At 44.0% G+C, this 18,937-nt stretch overlaps 1 protein-coding gene across 1 annotated transcript in view; it reads left to right on the top strand.

Moving 5' to 3' along the window:
- LOC125921924 (astrotactin-2-like) overlaps positions 1-18,937 on the top strand; it is a 116,097-nt gene that overhangs the window by 18,189 nt on the left and 78,971 nt on the right. Inside the window, exon 3 of the mRNA XM_049629728.1 lies at positions 18,567-18,733. Coding sequence (XP_049485685.1) covers positions 18,567-18,733 — 167 coding nt within the window. The remainder of the gene's footprint in view (positions 1-18,566; positions 18,734-18,937) is intronic.

The raw sequence follows: 18,937 nt of genomic DNA, 5'->3' as shown, positions 1-18,937 counted from the left end.
ACGTCTTGCACCATGGGGTTCTCTTCTTCCAACCAGGAGCTGAGTCTGTCTGGCAGTCACCTGAGGCTGGAATGACAGAATGCTTGGAGAAAGACTTTAGAAACCTCAGCCACCTGAAAGGCAACATAGCGTGACTTGATGGCCGGCTGTGCCGCCTACTTGCTCAGGTCTTCGGACAAGTTACTGAAGCTGGCTGTGCCTCGGTTTTCTCTTCTGAAAAACGAGAATAATAGTACCTTTACCACCAGGGTGTCGTTAACACTATGAGTTAATATCCCTAACACATTTAGAATAGTACTTGGCACATGGTGAGAACTATTGTTAGCTAGTACTTACTTTTTAAGTTTATGTATTTTGAGAGAGAAAGGGAGAGAGAGCGAACAAGGGAGGGACAGGGAGAGAGAGAGAGAGAGAGAGAGAGAGAGAGAGAGAATCCCAAGCAGGCTCCACACTGCCAGTGCAGAGCCCAGTATGGGGCTCAAACTCACAAACTGTGAGATCATGACCTGAGCCGAAACTAAGACGCTTAACCGACTGAGCCACCTAGGTGCCCCCAGCTATTATTATTTTTTTTTAGTAATTTTAATTGTTTTTTAATGTTTATTTACTTTTGAGACAGAGAGAGACAGAGCATGAATGGGGGAGGGTCAGAGAGAGAGGGAGACACAGAATCCGAAACAGGCTCCAGGCTCTGAGCTGTCAGCACAGAGCCCGACACGGGGCTTGAACTCACAGACCATGAGATCATGACCTGAGCCGAAGTCGGACACTTAACCGACTGAGCCACCCAGGCGCCCCCCCCAGCTATTACTATTATTGATTAACTATACAAAGGCTATTTATTTTCCTTACTAGACAGTTATTGAATAAACATTTGACAGGACTCCTGGAGAATTTTCTTGGGAAAGTGTTCTCTGTTCTCTTCTTCCCTCTGCTCTCTGTGCTTATTTGTACCATATTAAAAATCTCCAAGGACTATAAGAATGTTATGACTTATTCCTCTCCCTGTGTTGGACCAGATGCTTTTTGAAGGCTGGGCTGAGGCTCTGTAAACTTCATGGCCTGGAGGACAGTCAGCTTTGAATAGGCATTTGCTGAACTGAACCCCTACTCCACGTGGTGTCCTGGGGAACTCCAGAGGGAGGCAGAAGGCTTTATGACTCCAGGTAGAAGGACAGCCAGCCGTTGAAAGCGGCTGTCGGGCTTGGCTGCAAACAATATCCTTGGGCCACTCCTACAAGAGCAGCCCTTCTCCATGGTTCCCCAGCGCAGGTTCTACCCACTACCAGAACATACCTTCTGACCTCCCTTGGCGTTTCTGTGAGCCTCTTGCAGAGAACCATAGGATGTCCAAGCTGTAAGGTCCGTGGAAACCAGCTGCCACCTTTCTCAGAGCAGATAGGAAGCCTGAGGCAAGAGAAGGGAAGAGAATTGCCCAAAGCAGGGACTGTAATCAGTGTCTCCTAACTGTGTTCACGTGTTCCTCTAATGGGAAAGATGGGTGCTCATAATAAATTCGGATGGCTGGCCATGAACTGGATGGGTGCCAGCAAACCCAGCCGTGTTTTTCAGCACCAGTGCCATCTCACTATTATTCTTGATTTTTTAAACATTTTTTATTTATTTTTGAGAGACAGAAAGAAACTGACTGCGAGCAGGGGAGTGGCAGAGAGAGAGGGAGACACGGAATCTGAAGCAGGCTTCAGGCTCTAGGCTGTCGGCACAGAGCCCGATGTGGGGCTCAAACCCACAAACCACAAGATCATGACCTGAGCCAAAGTCAAATGCGTAACCGACTGAGCCACCCAGGCACCTTTAGGACTATTCTTGAGCATAAACCATCTTGAGCCGTGATTTGCCTCCCTCTGGGGGTTTCCCCAGTGCCTCCAGTGGATCTGATTCTCTTGGAGGTCAAGGACTGCCACCCCTTCTCTTTCTTCGTGTCTCCGTCAGAAATGAGTTGTGTGGTGCAGAGAGCACGGGTTTAGAGCCACACATACCTGTGCCTACACCCTGCTTCCATTCCTAGAAAGCCTGAGTGACATAGGAAAAGCACTCTGGCTTCAAAGCCTGTTTTCTCTTCTGCAAAATCGGACTGAATAATAGTAAGCCCATAGAATTATGGGTCTTGAGGGACGCCTGGGTGGCTCAGTCGGTTAAGTGTCCAACTTCAGCTCAGGTCATGATCTCGCGGTCCGTGAGTTTGAGCCCCGCATGTGGTTCTGTGTTGACAGCTCAGAGCTTGGGGTCTGCTTTGGATTCTGTATCTCTCTCCCTCTCTGCCCCTCCCCCACTCATGCTCTGTCTCTCTTACTCTGAAAAATGAATAAATGTTAAAAAAAATTTAGAATTGTGGGTCTTGAGCAAAGCAGGCTAAGGAGAACACATCGTGTAGCGTCTGGCTCACAGTAGGCACCCAGAGCACGCCAATTTCCTCTCTCATGTCTCCAGTGAGTGTTTGTTGAATGCTGCACAGATGGCAGGCGTGTGGGGAGAATGGCCTATTGGTGTTTCACAGGAACTCAAGACAGAACTAAGCAACATAATTGACATTTTCTTGCATTCCAGAAATATTTACCGGGTATCAAATATTCAAGCGACGATGATCACAATAACAACTTTTATAATGGTTGACATTTTATCACATACCAGGCTCTGTGCTAGGGACATCGGTTGTCTGACTCGTTTTCCCCGTGGCAATTCCGCTGAATATGTGTAATTAGTCTCCGTTTACATTGAGGGAATTGAGTCTCGAAGTGTTGACGATGTGACTGGCTAGCATTACATGGCTAGTGAGTGGCAATCCGGAGGGATTCCAGTCCAGACCTGCCTGATGCCGAAGGCCACGCCAGTGTCTTCGTCCCCTGTGCTGGGCACCGGGACTGGGCCGAAAAGAGGAAGCTGTGTGTCTTACACTCTCTCCTCAAATAGCCCACAGGCTCCTGGGGAGACAGACTGTGAGCCAGAAACCATCCTCCATGGCAGAATGACGTTTGTGCTGGGAAGAATCCTTAACCTAGGAGAGAAGTGAAAATGAGGCTTGTTGACTCCGGGCCAATCAGAAGGAAGTAAGAACTTCCACATAAGTATCTGTCCATGATGGCACTGAGAAGTCCCAGCAAACCCAGGAGTTAGTTAGTTATTATCAGGTCCATTTTAAAATGAAGACACATAAAGAGGCGCCTGGGTGGCTTAGTCGGTTAAGCGTCGACTCTTGATTTCAGCTCAGGTCATGATCTCACGGTTCATGGCATCGAGCCCCGCATCAGGCTCTGCACTGACAGTGGGGGGCCTGCTGGGGATCCTCTCCCTCCCTCTCGTTCTCTCTGCCCCTTCACCGCAGACACCCTTGGTCGTCTGCCTACACGGTTTCCACATCCAGGTGGAGGGACAGATGATGCAAGGTTGTGGTTTGGGCAGCGTGCCTGGGAGCTCTCCCGGGGACTCCTCCACTCGGGCCTGAAGCCCCTGGGGGTGCCTGCAGCTGCAGTCCTCCATCAGGCACGATCGATCCCCATAATCCTTTTTTGCATGCCCGCCCCTTTCCTCCATGTCCGCATCAAATTGAGCGACGGCTGAATTGGCATGAGTTGATTAAAACTCCCTGTAATTATGGGCTCTCGGCCGGCTTGGTTGTCCAAATCAATGTCTGCAGTAATAGATGGGCTAGCTGGCCTTGTTGACAGATTGAGGTGGAGGAGGGAGAGGTGCGGGGGATGGGGGATGGCAGGGTCTTCCCTGCACACCCCCTTCCCAGGCAGTCATCCGGAGGCCTCCTGGGACACGGGCAGCCCAGCCCACTCAGCGTCTAGTCAAAGGGATGGTCAGCACTGAAGGACTCCGCGGCACTCGCTTAGTTAGCGTGGTCCTCCGTAACCTTACCTGCAGAAAGAGGGTGTCTTACCAGTGCCTCTGAGTTTTGCTGTGAGGATTTGAGGAGATGGCATATGGGAAAAATCTAGCACCTGGTAGAAATAACCATCTCATTTCCTTCATTGCTTCCCACCCTCCTAGGGATGCTGTATCCGATCTGCACCTCCAGGACTGCTGCCACCAGCCCCTTTGTGTCCCTTCATAGTCCATCATAGTGACCTTCCTACAAAGCTCTCAGAATTCTTGTGTAGCCCTGGCCAGTCTGAACCACTTGTGACATCACGGACAGTCCACCTTCATGTGGATCAGGGAGAAAGAACCCCTTTTTTACAATCAGGGGACCTCCAGAGGTAGGCAGAGTCTGCCTCTTACTTGCTGTGTAACCTCAGGCAAGTCACTTGACCTTTCTGGGCTTTAGTTTGCTCATCTGCAAAATGAGCATGATGATGCTGGTCCTACCTTAGCATTGCTGAGAATAGTAAAAACTGCCCATGGCAACAGTCTCCTTTCCCTCTGCCTGCATGCAGCCCTCTTCCATTGCTTCCTGAATGTATTTCCTTTTGGGGGGAAAGTCACAAGGGATCCAAATAGCAGTTTACCATTTTCTGAGCACCTGCCATTGGGTCAGACATGTGTCAGGCATGTGATATGGTTTCATTCGCTCAGAAGCGCAGGGGGGTAGGAGGGACTCTCTCTCCAGTGTGGAGATGTGGAAACAGGGAATCCAGGGCACACAGGTGGGAAGTGGCAGATTTCACTCACAGGAGGAGTGGGATCCTATATGGCTGACGGTGTGTTCAGCCTGTTGTTCATGAATGGTATTACTGCTTTTGCATTGTCTTATGTAATCTTGACCATGATCGGATGAGGCAGTGCTATTAGGAGGAGGCGGCTCTTGTCCTAGGAGGAAGGACTGTTGTTCTGTTTGCACTAGTGATGAGAGAAATCAGATACTTGCTGAGCCCTTGGAGGAGGACAAGGCTTTGCCCGTAGTTCGGCAGGTGGGAGTCGTCCTGGTGGTGTCTTAAGACATGCTCAGTCAATTCACAGGGGATTCTCCACTTCCTTCGGAAATAGTTTAGAGCTGCTTCTCTCCTTTTCACAACTCATAGTTGCTTTAGCAAAAAAACCAAGCAGCTCTGGGCACCTGGGTAGCTCAGTCGGTTAAGTGTCTGACTTTGGCTCTGGTCATGATCTCACGGATTGTGGGTTCAATCTCTGCATTGAGCTCTGTGCCGACAGCTCAGAGCCTGGAGCCTGCTTCAGATTCTGTCTCCCTCTCTCTTTGTCCCTCCCCCCAATAAAATATTCAATTAAAAATTTTTTTAATTAAATAAAAGAAAATAAGCCCAAGCAGCTCAGTGCTAAGAGACGTCTCCAGCTTCCTGTTGTCCACTGTCTTCTTTTTACAGTATAGGAAACAGACTCAGAGAGGCGGATGTGCTTGCCTGAAGCCACCCAGCCAGTTAAGAGAGAGGCAAGGCAGACCCAAAACTCAGCTCTCTGGAGATCCTTATTCACATGCGTTTATTTATTGAGGGCTTGCTAGGCTTTGGCTATTTGTCTCCATCATCCTGTTTGCCTTCCACACCCACTTTGAGAAAGGTTTTCCGGATGGGGAAACTGAGGGTCAGAGAAACATGACTAGCACAGGTGACAGTGAGTAAGAGTCTGGGTCTGAGGCTGGAGTTCTTTCTATTATCCCACGCTGTCTCTCAAGCCCAAGGTTGCAGAAGAGAAGGATGATGCCACACTGATGCCCCACAGGGCCCAAGGGAGGGGCAGGGTTCTTTCTTCAGCACCAGGAGATTCCCCAGGTTTATTTGTCATATGAGTCCATCAGCCCCCGGGAAAAGTTATTCTGTCTTGTAAGTTGGTTGTTTTTCCTTCTGCTCAGAACAGCTGGTCTACCTTCTAGACCTGGGGGTGGGGTGGTGGAGCAGCTCATGACAATTTTGCACTTGAAGCAATTTGCATTCCATAATTAATGAACATTAAAATGCATAATTACAAACAGAAACAAATGGCTTGGTGATGTTGAAAACGGGCGGGGAAGGAGAGAAAGAAGGCACAGGGGATGGAAGAGGGGGCTGGGAGGAGAAAGGCAAGGCCAGTCTGTTCCAGGAACAGCCAAGAATCCCCTGTAACACTCCCCCACTCAGATCCTCAAGACTTTAAGGCTCAGGGACTCAGGCCCAGGGTGTTCCTGTGGGGCCTCGCCTGAGGTGGGGCAGAATGGAGGCTGTGAAGTTCTGGAGGTCAGCTGGTCTGGGTTTCTCATGCACTTACTGAAAACCTTCTGGCAAAAGAGCAGCCTTCTAAGGAATGAGGTTATTATGATATAGACCTGCCCCTTTTCTTCTGCCCACTTCTAGCCCCACAGAGTCTGCCTCCCAAGGCTTCTTTTGTGAGCTCTAAGAAAGTGCTTACAGATAACTGAATGCACTGACTTCAGTAATCTCTTCAAAGTACCACACCAGATCACTTCACAACCTTCAGTGCCTTCCAGTTGTACTTAGAATCAACTCAAGATGCCTTCCCATGGCTAAAGTCAGGGGTCAACAACTTTTGTGTATAAAGAACCATGTAGTAAATATTTTAGGCTTTGCAAGCCACATGTGGTCTTTTTTTTTTTTTTTTTTTGTCTCATGTTCTTCCTAAAAAAAAAAAAAACTTTAAAAAGGTAAACATTCTTAGTACTGTGGAAAACAGGCATTGGGAAATAGATGTCTTTCTCCTGCTAAATACAGCTAGAAATGCTGGAGGTTACATAAAAAACAAACATAAGTCTATAAAAGGTAGCGAAAAGGGAGACCAGCTAGGAACATGGGGGGCCCAAGGAAAGATACGGTGGCCCCTACACCTTGAGTTTGCTTTTTGCCTCATATATCCCAAGCTTAGAGCTGAAGGAGCCAACAAATCAGAAATTCCAATATTTAAAGACCAAAAAACACAAAAACAAAACCCCAAACCCAAAGCCTTCTCTTCTCAGCCAAAGTCCCAAGAAAAAGGAAGCCTATGAAAACAGAAAGTCTTCAGACAATAATCACTCTAGCCAAACATCATAGAAATAACATGGCCCGTTCCCAACCTATTCTAATAAAGGCCAAGTAGGAAGCTAGACTTCCATTGTTATCAGACTGATACCATCTGATAAGGCGATCCTCCCCTGTCTTTGCTGCATTGGTGGCCAATGGTGTCCAAGAAGGCCAAGTGGGGAAACTGGGATTCTACCTCCCCTGGTAGTAATGAGGTATGCCTCCACTTTCCACTATTGGAACAGTGTTAGAGAAATCCAGATAAAATATAAAGTTTAAATAAGATACAGAGTTAAAACATAATAACATAACATAATGCCCCAAGTTGTCCAGGTTTCCATTGAGAATCACTTGTCATACCAAGAACCTGAAAGATCTCAAACCAAATGCAAAAAAAGATGGCCAATAGATGCTACTATGAAGATAGCAGAGATATTGGAATTTGATGACAAATATGTTAAAATAGCCATCATAAAAATGGCCATCATAAAAAAAAATCATAAAAAATTTCATATTTAAAAAAAAGAAATAATGGCTGGAAACATCTCAAATTTGGTAAAATGCATAAATATACATATTTGAAAAGCTTGAGCAAACTCCAGGATAGACACAAAGAAATCCACACCAACAATCATAGTCAAATTTCAGTTTTTCAAGGAAAAAATCTTGAAAGCAAGGAGAAAGAAATGATATTTTATCTACTGGAAAAACACAATTTGTTTTTTTTGTTTTGTTTTGTTTTTTCAATATATGAAGTTTATTGTCAAATTGGTTTCCATACAACACCCAGTGCTCATCCCAAAAGGTGCCCTCCTCAATACCCATCACCCACCCTCCCCTCCCTCCCACCCCCCCATCAACCCTCAGTTTGTTCTCAGTTTTTAAGAGTCTCTTATGCTTTGGCTCTCTTCCACTCTAACCTCTTTTTTTTTTTCCTTCCCCTCCACCATGGGTTTCTGTTAAGTTTCTCAGGATCCACATAAGAGTGAAAACATATGGTATCTGTCTTTCTCTGTCTGGCTTATTTCACTTAGCATCACACTCTCCAGTTCCATCCATGTTTCTACAAAGGGCCATATTTCATTCTTTCTCATTGCCACATAGTACTCCATTGTGTATATAAACCACAATTTCTTTACCCATTCATCAGTTGATGGTCATTCAGGCTCTTTCTATAATTTGGCTATCGTTGAGAGTGCTGCTATAAACATTGGGGTACAAGTGCTCCTATGCATCAGTACTCCTGTATCCCTTGGGTAAATTCCTAGCAGTGCTATTGCTGGGTCATAGGGTAGGTCTATTTTCAATTTTTTGAGGAACCTCCACACTGTTTTCCAGAGTGGCTGCACCAATTTGCATTCCACCAACAGTCCAAGAGGGTTCCCATTTCTCCACATCCTCTCCAGCATCTATAGTCTCCTGATTTGTTCATTTTGGCCACTCTGACTGGCGTGAGGTGATATCTGAGTGTGGTTTGATTTGTATGGAAAAACACAATTTGAATGATGGTGGGATTCTCTTGAGAAACCAGGAGGCCAGAGGCAAGTGGCACAGCATTTTATAAGTGTTGGATACAAAAACAAAAACAAAAACAAAAAAAACCCAAAACTGTCAACTCAGAATCCCATGCCCAGTGGAATATCTTTTAGGAATGAAGGAGAAATCAACACATTCTCATATGAAGGAAAACTTAGAGAATTAGTTGCCATTAGACCTTTTTTAAAAATTGGCTAAAGGAAGTTCTCCAAACAGAAAGGAATGATAGAAGAAGGAGTCTTGGAACATTGGGAAGGAAGAAAGAATACAGCACAAACATGGGTAAATGCAATAGACCTTCCTTGTTTTCTTGAGTTTTCTACATTATGTTTGACAGTTAAAGTAAAGCTGATAGCACTATTTGACGTGGTCCTAAAAGTATTTAAAGGAATATTTAAGAAAATTATGTTGCAGATGAGAGAAGATAAAGGGACATAAAGGGAGGTAAGGTTTCTATATGTCACTTAAATGGGTTGGCATGAGTAGACTGTAATAAGTTATGCATACCTAGAGCAAACACCAAAAACTATATAAAGAGATGTACTCAAAAACACTATAGACAAATCAAGATGGAATTGAAAAAGTAATGTTCGAATAACCCACAAGAAGACAAGAAAATGAAGACAGTAAAATAAAAAATGGAGAACAGAAAACAAAATCAAACATCTGGCTTATGCTCTAAAATACTAATAATCACATTAAATGTAAATGATTTAAAAACGCAAAAGACAAATTGGCAGAGTTGATTTAAAAATATGGTATGCTTTTTATAAGAAATTCACTTCACACATAATGATTTTAGCACGTTGAAAGTAAATTAAAAAGGACATATGCAGGGGCTCCTGGGTGGCTCAATCAGTTCAGCGTCCGACTTTTGATTTCCATTCAGGTCATGATCACAGTTTGTGATCTTGAGCCTCACTCCTGTTTGGGATTCTCTCTCCCTCTCTCTGCCTCTCTCCTGCTCTCTAAATAAATAAATAAATAAATAAACGTTTAAAAAAAGACATGCAAATCAAACAAAAAGCAGAGGTAGCTATGTTAATATCAGATAAAGTAAGCCAGAGAGGGCTATCAGATAATATTGAAAGGGTCATCCACCAAGAAGTCTGAACAATCCTAAATGTTTATGCATCAAATAGTGAAACTGCAAAATTTGTGAGGCAAAAACCAATAGAACTGAAAAGAAAAATAGATAAATCCATAATTAGAGTTGATTACACCAACCTTCTCTCAACAACTGATGGAACAGTTAGAAAATTACCAACGTTATAGAATAACTCAATAACATCATCAACTAAAAGGATCTAGTTAATTTTATAGAACACCCTGCCCAACAACAACAGAGTACACATTCTTTTTCAGTGCCTATGGAACATGTACTAAGATGGATCATATCTTGACCATTAAAAAAACTCTATAAATTTAAAGAATTCAAATCATATAGAGTGTATTTTCTAGCCACAAGAGAAGCAAACTACAAAGCAATAACAAATAACAGAAAAATCTTTAAACATTTGGAGACTACACAACAAATTTCTAAATAATCCACAGATTGAAGAGGAAGTCTCAAGGGAAATAAAAAAAAAACACACTGAACTGAAAGAAATAAAAATACAGTATATGCGAATTTGTGGGATGCTATCCTTTCATTGTAATTTCTCTGGGTCTTTATATTTAATGAGGAGGAAACTTAATAGTCATGAATGCATACATTAGAAAAGAAGTTTCAATTTAGTAATTTAAACTTCCACCTAAGATCCTACAAAAAAAAGAACAAAATAAACCCAAAGCAAGCAAAAGAAAGGAAATCAATGCACTTAAAAACAGAACAACAACACAACCTATAGATAAGAGTCAAGGAAACAAAAAAATGGATTCTTTGGAAACATCAAGAAAATTGAAAAAAAAAATCTAGGAATACAGATAAAAGGGAGAGAAGATGCCAGTTATCAATATCAGGAATGGAACAGGTGAAATACAATATCATTTATAGTGCCTAAAAAAATAATGAAATATTTAGATGTGAATCTAACATGAATGGGACATGTATGCTAAGAACTATGGAATGCTAATGAAAGAAATTTTTAAAAGATCTAAGTGGAAAGACATATTCTCTTCATGGATTAGCATTCAACATAGTAAAGATCTCAATTCTCTTCAAATTGATATAAATTTGTAGTATGATTCCTATCAAAAACGACAGGATGAGTTTTTTATGGATATACACAAGATTTTTCCACAATTTATATGGAAGGGCGAAAGAACCAGAATGAGCAAAACTTCTTTCGTTTTTGTTTTTTTTGATGTTTATTTATTTTTGAGAGAGAGTATGAGTGGGGGAGGGGCAGAGAGAAAGTGAGACACAGAATCTGAAGCAGGCTTCAGGCTCTGAGCTGTTGACACAGAGCCCAGTGTAGGGCTTGAACCCTCGAACCGCAAGATCATGACCTGAGCTGAAGTCAGATGCTTAACTGACTGAGCCACCTAAGCAAAACTTCTTTTGAAAAGAAGAATAAAGTAGAAGAACTCAGTCTACCCAATGTTAAGGTGTGTATAGCTACGGTAATCAAGAATGTAGTGTTAGTAGAGGGACAGACCTATAGATCAATGGAACAGAATAGAATACCCAGAAATGTCCCACACAAATATGCTCAGTTTGTTTTTGTTTTTTGTGTTTTTGTTGTTTTTTTTTTTTAATTTTTTTTAACGTGTATTTATTTGTGAGACAGAGAGAGACAGAGACAGAGAGAGACAGAGCATGAATGGGGGAGGGTCAGAGAGAGAGGGAGACACAGAATCCGAAACAGGCTCCAGGCTCTGAGCGGTCAGCACAGAGCCCGACGCGGGGCTTGAACTCACGGACTGCGAGATCATGACCTGAGCCGAAGTCGGCCGCCCAACCGACTGAGCCACCCAGGTGCCCCTTGTTGTTGTTTTTTTACAAAGCGGCAAAAACAACTTAAGTGGGAAAAAAAAATGGAGCTTTCTAACAAAGGGTGCTGGGCACAATAGCACATTCACAGTCAAGAAAACAAACCTCAGTGGAAGTCTCACACCTCATGCAGAAATTAACTCGAAATGTATCACAGAATTAATTGTGAAACATAAAGCCTTAACACTTCTAGAAAAGTACACACACAGAGGAGAAAATCTCTGAGAGTTGGGCTTGGCAAAATGTTTTCAGATTCTAAAAGTATGATCCATAAAAGAGAAAATGGTAACTTGGATTTCATCAAAATTGAAAACATTTGCTCTGTGAAAGCTCATTTGAAGAAGATGAGAAGACAAGTTACAAACTGGGAGAGAAAATACATTTGCAAGCCACATCTTGACAAAAGTCTAATGTCTAGAATATATAAAGAACTCTCAAATAACAGTATAAAAAACCCAAATCAATCAGAAAATAGGCAAAAGACATCAAGAGACACCTCACTGAAAAAGATCTACAGATGGAAGGTGAGCACAAAAGATATTCAACATCAATAAGTATTAGGGAAATTCAAATTAAAGGCACAGTGAGATATCACCACACACCTATCAGGATGGCTACAATAAAATATATTGACAACATCAAATGATGTCAAGGTTGTGGCAAACTGAACCACTCATACGTTACTGTGGGGATTTAAAATAGCACAGACACCCTGGAAAACAGTTTGGCAGCTTTCTAAAAAAAATTAAATCTGTAACTATCCTATGACTCAGAAATGGCACTTCTTGGCATTTTTTTCAGAGAAGTGAAAACTTAAGTTTACACAAAAACTTGTATGCAGATGTTTAGAGCAGCTGTTCATATTAGCTAAGAACAGGAAACAACTCACATGTCCTTCATCAGGTGAATGGTTACACACACAATGGTATGTCCACACCATGGAATACTACTGTGCAATAAAAAAGGAGGTAAATATTGATACATCAGCAATCTGGATGCATAGGAGAATGATGCTGAGTGGGGGAAAAAAAGCCAATCCCCAGAGGTCACATACTGTATGATTATGTTCTATTCCTGAAGTGACAGAAATTCTATAACGTATTCTGAAGAATTCTATGATATAAAGGAATGGAGAACATGGTGGTTTCTGTGCATTAAGGAGAGGAGTCGGGTGGGAAGTGATTGTGGAAGTAAAGGGCAAAAAGGGGAATTTCTGTAGTGATGGAAATGCTGTGTATCTTGACTATCAATGTAAATATCCTTGGGGTGATATTTTTTCTATATTTTTTTCCAAGATGTTTCCATTGGAGGAAACTGGTCAAAAGGTACACAGGGTTTCTCTATATCATATTATTTCCTACAACTGCACGTGAATCTACAGTTATCTCAAAATTAAATAAAATACGAAAAAAAAAGGCAAACAAACAGGGTTCAAACTGAATTTGACCTGCAGGCTATAGTGTGCTAACTCTGGCTTAAGTGATCTGGTCACCGCCTACCTCTCACACCTTGCTTTGTGCTAGCCTTGTTTTTCCCTGTCTCACTGAGCTATGGCCTCCTCTGTTCCATGGACAGGCCAACACTGCTCCTCCCTCAGAACTTTCAGACTTCCTGTTCCCTATTAGAAAATTCTTCCCGCTTGTATTCACCCAGGAGGCTAATTATTCAGGCTTTGCTCCGATGTTGAGTGTATGCCTCCTTCAGTCCATCCCCACTCACTTTATTCTTTCTTCACCTTATTTTTTTCCTCCGTGGAATAACCATTTTCTGTTTACTTGCCAATCATTTGTCTCCTCTCTAGGATTTAAAGTCCATGATAGCAAGGCCTTGTCTCTCGTGTTTACTGATACATTTTTTAGCACTGAGGAGGTATTCAGTAAATATATTTTGAATGATCCAATGAAAGACTTATATAGATAACAAAGAAAGAAGCTAGGGATGCCTGGGGGGCTCAGTCTGTTAATCGTCTGACTCTTGGCTTCGGTTCAGATCATGATCTCACAGTCGTGAGCTCAGGCCCCGCATCGGGCTCTGTGCTGACAATGCAGAGTGTGCTTGGGATTCTCTCTCTCCCTCTTTCTGCCCCTCCCACCATTCACATGCATCTGCACACATTCTCTCTCTCTCTCTCTTGAAATAAATACACGTTAAAAAAAAAAAGAAGCTAATAGTTTTAGTTAGGTTTTCTTTTGGGGGTTGGGTTCATTCATTTATCATTTGTTCATTTGTCCTTCATTGATTAAGTGCCTACTATGTGCTAGGTTCTGAGCCAGGCACTTCAGGTGGGTTTTCTCATAAAGTCTCCAGAAATGCCTCCAGTAGAGTGGCCATTCCTCCCTAAGGAACCCGAGGCGTTCTTTGAGGTGAAGCACTTGCTCAGGGTCTCAAAACCTGCATGGGATCAGGCCTGACTTCAGCCCCCACATTCTTGTCTGTGAGCTGTCCCTCTGTTTAAAGAAAGGAAACTGAGGTCCAGCTGGGTTCAGGGACATGTCTGACACACAAAGCAAGTGAGCAGACGTGCCTGGGCAGGAATTCTGATCTTCCTGTTTCTAGTGTATTGGCACATGTCCCTTTTGCTCAGTGACATCTGCTCCTGACAAAGAGGAAGTCTTCTCCGACCAAGGCCTCCTCACTCCGGCATCCCCCCATCGCACTCACACTTGGAGGGACTTTATTTTCCCATTCAAATTATGCTGTGCTTCTTTGTTTGTTCTATTACTAGTCCTCTGTCTGACAGATGTGTATATTCCTTATCTCTCAAACTAGTTTCTAAGCTCCTTCAAATTACCCACAACAGCAGCTGCCACTTGCTGAGTGTGTGTTGAACATTTGATGCATTTGTCTCACTGTATTAGTTATCTATTGCCGTATAACAAATTATCCCCAAATTGAGCAGCTGCAAACTAGAAGCTTGTATCATCTCACATAATCTTGGAGGGTTAGAAATTCGAGTGGCGGGGCGCCTGGGTGGCTTAGTCGGTTAAGCGTCCGACTTCGGCTCAGGTCATGATCTCACCGTCTGTGAGTTCGAGCCCCGCCTCAGGCTCTGTGCTGACAGCTCAGAGCCTGGAGCCTGTTTCAGATTCTGTGTCTCCCTCTCTCTCTGCCCCTCCCCTGTTCACGCTCTGTCTCTCTCTGTCTCAAAAATAAATAAACGTTTAAAAAAAAAAAAAGAAAAAAAGAAATTCAAGAGTGGCTTAGCCGGGTGGGTCTGGCCCCTATAAGATTATAGTCAAAATGTCAGCTGGGTTTGTAGTTCTCTGAAGTGACTTTACTGGGGTTGGAGGATCTGTTTCCAAGCTTACTCATGTGTTGTTGGAAGGTCAGCCTTGCTGGCTGTTGGCCAGAGGCTTCAGTCCCTTGCTCACTACATGGCAGCTTGATTTCACCACAGCAGTGCTATGAAAGAGAGGGAGGGAGACAGAAGTTTCAGTCTTTTATAATCTAATCTTGGAAGTGATATACCATCAGTTCTGCCATATGCTATTGGTCATGCAGACCGACGCTGGTAGCGTGTGGGAGGGGACTACACAGGGTGTGAATACCAGTAGCGGGCATCATTGGGGGCCATCTTTGATGCTGGCTTTCACTCTGTTTACTCCTTAGAGTAATCACATGAAGATAGATGATGTTGAGTCACTGGCAAGAGGTTACACAGCTTATAAGAAGCAGAGTTTGGATTGAAACCCAAACCCAAACCCAAACCCAAACACACAGACATACTATACATCCTGTCTGGCGCTCAGATGGTTTATTAAAAAAAAAAAAAAAAAAAGCAGCTACTATGTTCCAGACGCTATGCTAAGTGTGCAGTGTAGCTGAGGACAAGGCAGGAAGGTCCATAGTATTACCAGCTTTGCATTTTGGTGGGGGGAGAGAGATGACAAACTGTGAAATAGTTGAAATAATTTGCAAATCTCAAATGATATTACTAGATCTAGTCTGCCCTCTCCCACCCACAAGGACTCAGGGTAGGAAGTCCACGCTGGATGAAGGGATGATCATATGGTGATTGGAAAACCCACTTCATATACTCAGAACACCTCTCCCATGGTCACAGATCAAATGCAAGTTTAATTCTAGCTCTGCGTTTAATTTGCTGTGTTATGTTATTCAAGCACCTTCACCTCTCTGAGCCTCAGTTTCCCATCTGTAAATCATCATCAAGTTTGTCTTCAGACATAAAATGCTTTAACATAAAGGGTAGTAAGTATGGTGGATGGGGCCCCACGCTGGGACTAGGGGACTGGCTGTGTACCCTCTACTCATGTGCTGGGGGTTTGTGGTGATGGACACCCTCCTATTCTCTGAGCCTCAATTTTACAGTAAGTAGGTGAGGTCAGCTCTAAATCCATCTTTGCTCTGACTTCCCAAGATGAAAAATCTACCATTCAGTAAGTGACCGGGGAGTGCAGTGAGTTGCCTGAGTATCAGTTAAGAGCTACCGAGCCAGAAAGCCTGAAAAGCCTCACCCCTGCCACTTCTCCTCAGTTTCCTGATCTGTAAAATGGGACTAATGTGACTACCAACCTGTATTGCTTTCCTGTGACTACCAAAGCACCAGAAACTGTGTGGTTTAAGATGACAGAAACGTATTCTGTCTCCGTTCCAGAGGGCACAAGTCCAAAGTCATGGTGCTCTCAGGGTCACGTTCCCTCCACGTGGCTTCTTTGCCTCTTCCAGCTTTTGGGGGTTGCAGCATTTGCTGGCTTATAGCCATGTGGCTACAATCTCAGCTCTGCCTGCACATGGCCTTCTCATCTTGCGTGTGATCTCTCTTTGCCTCTCTCCTGTGGGGACATTCATGGCCGCATTTAGACCTACCTCGATAACCCAGGTAGTCAATTCCATGCAAGAACTTTAATCTGCCAGAACTTGACCATAGAAGGTGATATTCACAGGTTTCAGGGATAAGGACAGAAACATATCTTGGGTAGCCATTCTCATCCTGCCACATGACCTCATAGGCTTGCTGTAAGGACTAAGTAAAAACAGGGAAGGAAAGTGTTTAGGTCTTATCTGGATTACAGAACATACTTCTGAAAAATTTTTTATTTATTTTTTTAAAGATTATTCATTTATTCTGAGAGACAGAGAGAGAGAGAGAGAGAGAGAGAGAGAGAGCGCAAGTTGGGGAGGGGCAGAGAGAGGGAGAGAGATTGAGAATCCCAAGCAGGCTCTGCTTTGTCAGTACAGAGCCTGATGCGGGGCTCAAACCTATGAACCTTGAGATCATGACCTGAGCTGAAGTCGGTGGCTCAAGCGACTGAGGCACGCAGGTGCCCCCAGAACATACTTTTATAAAGAACAAAAGTAGTAGGGAATCAGCAGGGGATGGGACGAACTGTAATTCCGTGCCCCAGATACCTCCTGTCACCTGGTGAGAAGGTCAGCCATTCTTTCCAGGGCTAATTCCCAATCTCTGCAGACAGACAGACCCAGCCCTGAGGACCAGTAAATGGCTCCCAAATGACCCCATGACCAGGTGCCCTCCTGTCTGACATTGAATGTTTAGAGACAAGCAGGGACTTCCTCTGAGCTTTGTATTAATATTTACAGCACTTCACTCACATGGAAAATTGATTTTTCTCTTTAAGCACAAAATGTAGCCAGTTTTATAACCTTTCTGCAGCTTGACAAAGGCCATTTATAACCTACTTTCTCCGTCACCCTCCCTGGCGCCAGTCTCAAATGTCTTGAAGAATTCTCGTGCATTGGTAATTATGAATTCTTCTTAGGTGAAATTTAATTTCCAGGAGGATTGACCTTTTTCTTTTTTGTGGTTATTGTTATTGTGGTCTTTGTGAATTGATCTGTGTGTATGTGTTTGTTATTGATGGGGTTCAGGATGGAGGCTTGGAGAAGGGACCGGGGAGCTGGGTGTGGGGTGTGCAGTGGGGGCATTTTAATCAGTGATGTCCAGTGATGGATGAGGAGGGCTGAGCTCTGGGTGTTAATCTTTGTGGACAGGAAATGCCAGCAAGGGTGACTGAAATTAAAACCTAGTACCTCATTTTTGGTCCCGAATGCAAGAGAAGTTGGAAACTGCTTCTCTGTCTGCTGGACTGGACAAGATTAGCTCAGCTCATCTAATGATGGAAAATAAATTATATAGCCAGTTGTCCCTACAGTATAGGATCTTCCAATTATGGAACACTTAGCAGATGCCAGGCACACTCAGAAGAGCATTTGACTGAGGTCACTCAAGATTGGAGTCACCAGGGTACTTTTAGGGACCAGAGGGCTACGGGTTTGTTTACCTGGAGACAGGTGTTCCTGGTGAAACAGGAGCTGAAACATCTACAGAAGACCTTGCCTATCCGCTGAAGGGAGATTCAAAGTGTTATTGTTCTGGAAAATGCAGTTACTTATTTAAGCTGGGGAGTGATGATTGAGAAATACCACTTAGGAGGATGGTGTGGAGGAGGCCTAACTGGAATTTGCAGGCTCCCGATGTGGCCATGAAGGGGTCCCATTCAGGACTCTGGAAACAGGGATGGAGACGAAAAGACAAATTCAAGACAGGAAGGGAGAGAACTCACGTTTGATGAGTACCAGATGGCGTGCCAAATTCCGAAGTAGGACATGCACTCCCAGGATCCAGTTGAAGCGTCCCAACAAACGCATAAGTGTAGGTGCTCTGCCCATTTAACAGATAAGGAGGTTGAGGCTCAGAGATGGTGACTACCTTGTCCCAGGTCACAGAATGAGGAGAGGAAGAGCTGGAGTTTAAAACTCATGTCGGTAGGAACTCTTTAAAGTATACCTGGCTGCCTGCCAGGGTGATTTTTTTTTTTCATCAGTGGCAGATCCTACTGGATAATAACAAACACAATAATGATGATGATTCATGCAGGGTCAATAGTAATAGCAGCTAAGGCTTGCTGTGCAGTTGCCACATGAGCCACTTTGTTCTGAGCACTTTGTTCTGAGCACTTTGCCCACGGTACCTCCTCCTATTCTCACACGTCTACCAGGCGGATACTGACAAAAGTCCCATTTCACAGGTGGGCACAGTCAGGTTCAGAGAGACCATACAACTATTAATTGGCCAGACAAGACTTTGACACCCCCTCTGTGGTCTCTGACGCATGGCCCTTCTCGGAAAGTGGGAGGAGAGGGCTCGGTGGGACCCACCACCTCCTTGGCCGTGACTGCCCTGTCGCTCTCTCCCCGAGCAGTGCCCCGAGGAGCTGAGGCCCATGAAGGACGGCTCCGGATGCTACGACCACTCCAAAGGCATCGACTGCTCAGACGGCTTCAACGGTGGCTGTGAGCAGCTGTGCCTGCAGCAGACGCTGCCTTTGCCCTCTGATGCCACCTCCAGCACCATCTTCATGTTCTGCGGGTGAGTCTCTGTCCCCGAGGCCCTTCCCCTCGGTGGGAGATGTGGAAAAAAGGTCAGGAACTGCAGTCAGGCCAGACCGGGCCTGCCCGTCAACGAAATGGCCTTTCTGTGTCTGCTTTTTCAGCCCAAGAAGCAAAAGGCTTCTGTGGGGTATTGGGAAGAAGAAAGGAAGAAGTAAAATAAATAATTGATTAATACTTCCAA

Source organism: Panthera uncia, chromosome D4 (assembly GCF_023721935.1).
Source record: "Panthera uncia isolate 11264 chromosome D4, Puncia_PCG_1.0, whole genome shotgun sequence".
NCBI lineage: Eukaryota > Metazoa > Chordata > Mammalia > Carnivora > Felidae > Panthera > Panthera uncia.
Note: the sequence above shows the minus strand (reverse complement) of the source record. Positions and strands in the feature narration are given on the sequence as shown.